The 7500-nt window shown below is 52.4% G+C and overlaps 1 protein-coding gene across 1 annotated transcript in view; it reads left to right on the top strand.

Moving 5' to 3' along the window:
- The window catches only part of c5 (complement component 5), a 25985-nt gene that overhangs the window by 4445 nt on the left and 14040 nt on the right, over positions 1–7500 (top strand). The window contains exons 10-17 of the mRNA XM_036526635.1: positions 1–5; positions 888–1082; positions 3289–3492; positions 3615–3824; positions 4252–4401; positions 5195–5324; positions 5625–5693; positions 6214–6423. The exon at positions 1–5 is cut by the window's left edge and continues 111 nt beyond it. Coding sequence (XP_036382528.1) covers positions 1–5; positions 888–1082; positions 3289–3492; positions 3615–3824; positions 4252–4401; positions 5195–5324; positions 5625–5693; positions 6214–6423 — 1173 coding nt within the window. The remainder of the gene's footprint in view (positions 6–887; positions 1083–3288; positions 3493–3614; positions 3825–4251; positions 4402–5194; positions 5325–5624; positions 5694–6213; positions 6424–7500) is intronic.

Genomic DNA, 7500 nt, shown 5'->3' with positions numbered 1-7500 from the left:
TCAGGGTCTGCCAGCCCCTCCCTGCTGCTCTCTGTCCTCACATCCACATCTCTGCTTTACATTACATTACAGTACATTACGTTATGTTACGTTACGTTACGTTATTGGCATTTAGCAGACGCTCTTATCCAGAGCGCTTTACATAGGTTACAATTTTTTACATGTTACCCATTTATACAGCTGGATATTTACTGATAACGTACTGTAACGTTAGTACCTTTCCCAAGGGTACAACAGAAGTGCCCCACTGGGGAATTGAACCCTCAAACTTTCAGTTACAAGTCCTATTACCACGGTGCTACACTGTGTGTGTGTGTGTGCGTGTGTGTGTGCGCATGTGTTTGTGTGTGTGTGTGTGTGTGTGTGTGCACGTATTTGTGTGTGTGTGTGTGTGTGTGTGAGAATGTGTGTGTGTGAGAGAATGTGTGTGTGTATGTGTGTGTGTTTGTGTGTGTGTGTGTGTGTGTGTGTGTGTGTGTGTGTGTGTGTGTGTGTGTGTGTGAGAATGTGTGTGTGTGTGTGTATACAGACATGCCAGTGTTTGTGTGTACAGACGTGCCGGTGTGTGTGCTGTGTGTGTGTGTGTGTGTGAGAATGTGTGTGTGTGTGTGTGTGCACAGACGTGCCAGTGTGTGTGTGTGTGTGTGTGTGTACAGACGTGCCGGTGTGTGTGTGTGTGTGTGTGTGTGAGAATGTGTGTGAGAATGTGTGTGTGTGTGTGAGAATGTGTGTGTGTGTGTGTGTGTGCACAGACGTGCCAGTGTGTGTGTGTGTGTGTGTGTGTGTGTACAGACGTGCCGGTGTGTGTGTGTACAGACGTGCCGGTGTGTGTGTGTGTGTGTGTGTGTATACAGACGTGACGGTGTGTGTGTGCTGTGTACCTGCAGGTGCAGGTGAGGGACCCTGTGGGGCAGCCGGTGAGCAGGGTGGGGGTGACAGCACGGGCATCCTTCACCAGCGAGCAGGAGGGAGAGAAACACCTGGATCATTCCGGAAGCAGAGAGCGCCAAGCCAGCCAGAGCGACGGCACCGTACTGTTCATCTACAACTTCCCCACCGACGCCCGCACCGCCTCCTTCACTGTGAGTGTGTGTGTGTGTGAGAGTGTGTGTGTGTGCGTGTTTACATTTACATTTACATTTATTTATTTAGCAGACGCTTTTATCCAAAGCGACTTACAAAAGTGCATACAGTAAGTACAGCGACAGTACGGGGACAGGATGTGTACAGTTCCACAATGAGACAGTTCTCAGCTGAGAGCAGCGTCTGTTTGAGGACGCAGTGCTATCAGATTTGTACAATTACAGCCTATAGGGCAACTAATACGATACACCTTCAAACGGCAAACTTCAACAACTTCAAACGGCGCGATGAGCGTCAGGGTAAAGGCGGCAACAAGAAACAATTTAAAAGGCACAGCAATTTACGACAGCACTGATTGGGGGGGGGGCAGCAATTGTGTGCTGGGTCAGTCCAGGTACAGTCTGAAGAGGTGCGTCTTCAGGCCCCGTCTGAAGGAATGGGGTGAAGAAGCTGTCCGTAGCGAGACCGGGAGTTTGTTCCACCACTGGGGAGCGATGTAGGTGAAACGCCGATGTCTGGCAGAACGAGCACCTCCTGCCTTGACCATGCAAGAAGCGAGGCGTCCAGTTGCTGCTGAGTGCAGGGGTCGGGCTGGTGTGTAGGGCTGGATGAGTTCTTGGAGGTAGGCAGGGGCTGTCCTGTTGATTGCAGAGAAGGCGAGGGTCAGGGTCTTGAATCTGATCCTGGCAGCGACAGGAAGCCAGTGGAGGGATTTAAGCAGGGGAGTAACATGGGAGAATTTGGGGAGGTTGAAGATCAGTCAGGCAGCTGCATTCTGGATGAGCTGGAGAGGCTGGGTGGTACAGGCTGGGAGGCCTGCGAGGAGAGCGTTGCAGTAGTCCAGTCGAGGGAGAACTATGGCCTGGATAAGGAGCTGCGTGGCGTATGTTGTCAGGAACGGACGAATCCTCCTGATGTTGTGGAGGTGGAATCGGCAGGCCTGTGACGTGCAAGCAATGTACTCCTTGAAGTCCAGGTTACTGTCAAAGATGACGCCCAAGCTCTTTGCTGACAGAGAGGATGGTATTGTGGTGCCATCCACGGTGATGGAGAGGTCATGCAGGGGGGAAGGGCCGGCTGGGATGAAGAGCAGTTCCGTTTTACTGAGGTTCAGCTTCAGATGGTGGGATGTCATCCATTTGGAGATGTCAGCCAGGCATGCAGAGATTCTTTCGTTGACCTGGGAGGTAGAGGGAGGGAAAGAGAAAAAGAGTTGGATGTCATCAGCATAGCAGTGATAGGAGAAGCCATGTGATTTGATAACTGAGCCAAGAGAGTTGATATAAATTGAAAAGATTGGGGGTCCCAGCACTGAACCCTGTGGAACTCCTGTAGTGAGGGGGGTGGGTGCAGAGGTGGAGCCTTTCCAGTAGATCTGGGAGGATCTACCAGTCAGGTAGGACGTGAACTAGGAGAGGGCAGTTCCAGAGATGCCCATCTCAGACAGCTTTGACATTAATGTCTGGTGGTTGACTGTGTCGAAAGTAGTGGAGAGGTCGAGGAGGATGAGGACAGATGACAAGCCGGAGGTTCTAGCAGTGTGGAGAGCCTCTGTCATGGCCAGGAGTGCGGTTTCTGTGGAGTGTCCAGCTCTGAAACCTGACTGATGGGGGTCCAAGAGGTTGTTCCTGAGAAGAAAAGGGGAGAGTTGGTTAAGTACTGCACGTTCCAGGGTTTTAGATAGAAATGAGAGGAGAGATACCGGTCGGTAGTTTGTAACATCGGATGGGTCGGTGGATGGTTTCTTGAGGAGTGGTGTGACCAGAGCTTTCTTGAAGTCTGTGGGGACAGTACCAGAGATTAGTGAGGAATTGATAAATGAGGAAAGAAATGGGGCGATCTCACCAGATATGGATTGGAGCAGGGTAGAGGGGATGGGGTCCAGAGGGCAGGTTGTGGCATGGTGATCTGTGATGAGTTGGAGCACTTCCAAGTCTTTGAGCGGCATAAAGGAAGACAGCTGGTTTATGCAGTTGCTCGTGGTGGTCAACAGTGTTGTTGAAGGAGTGAAGGAGTCCCGGATGCTGGTCACCTTTTCCTCGAAGTAAACCCTGAATTCATTGGCAGAGAGGAGAGAGGGAGAGGGAGGAGGAGGGGGGGAGAGGAGGGTGGAGAAGGTGGAGAAAAGTTTTCGTGGGTTAGTTATTGTTTCCTGTAGTAGTTGCTTCCTGTTCCTGTGCTGATGTGTGCTGTTGTTGGTTTCAGTTGCAGACAGCAGACCCGCAGCTGGATGCTGCCAGTCAGGCCACGCTGAGCTACAGCGCTGACGCCTACAGGTCGGAGAACGGTCGCTACCTGTACATCGACTGGGCCAGCGGCTACCATGAGCTGCACGTTGGTGACTACGCCACCATCAACGTTTACTTCTACCACCACCCCAGCCTGCAGATCCCCTACTTTAGCTACCAGGTAAGCGATGCCGCAGCCGGGGGTGTGAGACCTCCTAATCCCCCACAAAACGACCCACCCTCACCCCTCTCACCCACCCTCCCCCCTCTCGCCCCTCTCACCCACCCTCGCCCTCGCCTCAGCTCGTCTCTAAGGGCCAGGTGGTGAAGTTTGAGACGCTACCCCGCGTGGGATCCGCCAGCTTCCAGAGCATCAACTTCGCAGTGACGCCCGACATGGTGCCATCCATGCGCCTGCTGGTCTATTACATCATGGAGGGGGAGGAGCGGGCAGAGCTGGTGGCCGACTCGGTGTGGATCGACGTCAGAGCCCAGTGCATCAGTGGCCTGAAGGTTCGCTGCCCCACAGAGCCTGCTGAGCGGCCGCTAATCTTCGTTCTGGTTTTTTAGTCCTGTAAGAATAAAAGCACTGGCTATGATAATTAACAACTGCCAGTCATGTAAGGTTTTTTAATTTAATTTATTTTTATTGTGTAAAATTGATCTTCTTGTATTTGTACTTTAATATTGTCACTAAAATTATCTCTAAAAATATAATCAATTTATGCTCTCTTTCTCCTCTCCTTTTCTTTCTCTCTCTCCCTCTCTCTCTCTCTCTCTTTCTCTCTCTCTCTCTGTCGCTCTCTCTCTCTCTCTCTCTCTCTCTGTCGCTCTCTCTCTCTCTCTCTTTCTCTCTTTCTCTCTCTTTCTCTCTCCCTCTCTCTCTCTCTCTCCCTCTCTCTCTCTCTCTCTGTCTCTCTCTCTCTGTTTTGTGGGTCAGACGGAGTTGTTGCTTCCTGATAAGCAGTATAGGCCGAAGGATAATTTGCCGCTGAAGGTGAAAGCCAGGCAGGGCTCACTGGTGGCCTTTTCCTCAGTGGACACAGCCATCTACAACCTCCGAGCTGCGAGCCACGATCCTCTGACCACAGTGAGGGTGACCAGGAGCACCTCAGAACCCACAAACACACACACTCAGCACGGTCAAACACCACTGAACCTACAGACACACACACTCAGCACGGTCAAACACCACTGAACCTACAAACACACACACACTCAGCACGGTCAAACACCACTGAACCTACAAACACACACACTCAGCACGGTCAAACACCACTGAACCTACAAACACACACACTCAGCACGGTCAAACATTACTGAACCTACAAACACACACACTCAGCACGGTCAAACACCACTGAACCTACAAACACACACACTCAGCACGGTCAAACATTACTGAACCTACAAACACACACACTCAGCACGGTCAAACACCACTGAACCTACAAACACACACACTCAGCACGGTCAAACATTACTGAACCTACAAACACACACACTCAGCACGGTCAAACACCACTGAACCTACAAACACACACACTCAGCACAAACACACACACTCAGCACGGTCAGCTGTGAACTCACAAACACACACACTCAGCACGGTCAGTTGTGAACTCACAAACACACACACTCAGCACGGTCAGTTGTGAACACACAAACACACACACTCAGCACGGTCAGTTGTGAACTCACAAACACAGTGCCCCAGGACTGCTGAAGCTCTGGGGGTTGCAGGACTCCACAGTCGCCAGCTCTGACTCCCTGTTCCGCTCAGCTGTGATATGTCCTCAGATGCTGTGATCATCTTTCAGTGACTCCAGGGACACAGCCCAGGAAGCTAATGCTGTGTCTGTGACCTCTGACCTTTGTGGTAGGCACTGCGTCATATCGAACGCAGCGACCAAGGCTGCGGGGGGGGTGGCGGCAGAGACAACGCCGATGTGTTCCGCCTCGCTGGCCTCACGTTCATGACCAACGCCAACGCCAAGGCCAGCCCACCTGAAGGCGTGTACCCTGTGACCCCCCTGCTTCACCAGCAGGCGCACGGCCACCTCCACACCCGAGTGACATACAGCTACTGTTCCCATCGCAGATTTTTGTTGTTTTTTTGCATAATTTCCTGTAAAAAGTTTAACATTACTTAGGCATAGTATGATTACATCACACTGCATGCAATAGCATGTTAGTGAATGTTAAGCTGAGGTTTAAACCCTGAATGTTAAAGGTGGAGGTTTAAACCCTGAATATTATAGCTGAGGTTTAAACCCTGAATGTCTGTGACTCTCCTCTGATCCTCTCTTCCAGACGGGACCTGCTCAGCAGTCGTGCGCCCCAAGCGCTCCACCAACATCCAGGCAGCGACAAGGAAGAAAGGTAAGCTCCACCGCCATGCCACGCCCTGAGAGTCTGACCAATCCCTGCCTACCTCCCGGGCCTCCGCAGGGGAGCGCTGGCGGGGAGCGGCTCTGTGTTCAGCATGTAGTGCTCAGTTAGCTGCTCAGCTGTATCACAGTGTGGTGCGATGCTGAGTCGAACTCAGAGTGTGTGTGTCCGTTACAGGAGGCAGTGGCATTCCCCTCTGTCAGGACCCCAAAACTCATATAAACTAACCAGTGCTGTAGGTCTTTGCTTAGAATACACAATGTAAAAACCTGCAAGGTCCACATTCAGAAATACGAACAGCAGGGAACTTTAAACTGTTTTACATGGAGTGTGTGAGCTAGAGGTTGACTTGCTTTCCTAGGTCTGTCTAATCAAAGATTTATCTCGGGGTTCCAGCTTCTCACGGTCAGGAAGCAGAGCCCTGACTGCTGTAGGCAGTGTGGAGTTGTATTGTGAGGTTCTGAGCTGAACATTACTGTAACGTTGATGGAGCGTTCCCGCTGCCCCGCAGCTCAGTCGTACAGGGACATGGCACCGTGCTGCTTTGCGGGGATGAAGCGCATCCCGACCCTCGAGACGTGCGCAGCCCGGGCGCAGCGGCTGAACAAGCACCCCAGGTTCCCGGACCACGAGACCTGCAGGCGCACCTTCCGCGAGTGCTGCGAGTTCTACCTGAAGCTGTACGCCTCCTCCACCCACCAGCTCATCCTGGCCCGCATGGGTGAGCTCTTACAGCCAGCTCTCAGCTCTCAGCTCTCAGCAGGAGAGTCTAACTTAACTCTTAAAGACTCAGCACTGTGACTCATACTTACTGCTGTGGTTCAGACTCAGTGCTGTGGCTCAGACTCACTGCTGTGGCTCAGACTCACTGCCATGACTCATGACTCAGACTCAGTGCCATGACTCATGACTCAGACTCACTGCTGTGGCTCAGACTCACTGCCATGACTCAGACTCAGTGCCGTGGCTCAGACTCACTGCTGTGACTCAGACTCAGTGCTGTGGCTCAGACTCACTGCTGTGACTCAGACTCACTGCTGAGGTTCAGACTTAGTGGCATGACTCAGACTCAGTGCCGTGGCTCAGACTCAGTGCTGTGACTCAGACTCACTGCTGTGACTCAGACTCAGTGCTGTGGCTCAGACTCACTGCTGTGACTCAGACTCACTGCTGTGGTTCAGACTTAGTGGCATGACTCAGACTCAGTGCCGTGGCTCAGACTCAGTGCTGTGACTCAGACTCAGTGCTGTGGCTCAGACTCAGTGTTGTGGCTCAGACTCACTGCCATGACTCATGACTCAGACTCAGTGCCGTGGCTCAGACTCACTGCTGTGGCTCAGACTCACTGCTGTGACTTAGACTCACTGCTGTGGTTCAGACTCAGTGCTGTGGCTCAGACTCACTGCTGTGGTTCAGACTTAGTGGCATGACTCAGACTCAGTGCTGTGGCTCAGACTCAGTGCTGTGGCTCAGACTCACTGCCATGACTCATGACTCAGACTCAGTGCTGTGGCTCAGACTCACTGCTGTGGCTCAGACTCTGCTGTGGCTCAGACTCAGTGCCGTGGCTCAGACTCAGTGCTGTGACTCAGACTCAGTGCCATGACTCATGACTCAGACTCAGTGCCGTGGCTCAGACTCAGTGCTGTGGCTCAGACTCACTGCTGTGACTCAGACTCAGTGCTGTGGCTCAGACTCAGTGCTGTGGCTCAGACTCACTGCTGTGACTCAGACTCAGTGCCGTGGCTCAGACTCAGTGCTGTGGCTCAGACTCACTGCTGTGACTCAGACTCAGTGC

This window comes from Megalops cyprinoides, chromosome 4, assembly GCF_013368585.1.
Source record: "Megalops cyprinoides isolate fMegCyp1 chromosome 4, fMegCyp1.pri, whole genome shotgun sequence".
NCBI classification, from domain to species: Eukaryota; Metazoa; Chordata; class Actinopteri; order Elopiformes; family Megalopidae; genus Megalops; species Megalops cyprinoides.
The sequence above is the reverse complement of the archived record's forward strand: the minus strand, read 5'-3'. Positions and strand labels throughout refer to the sequence as shown.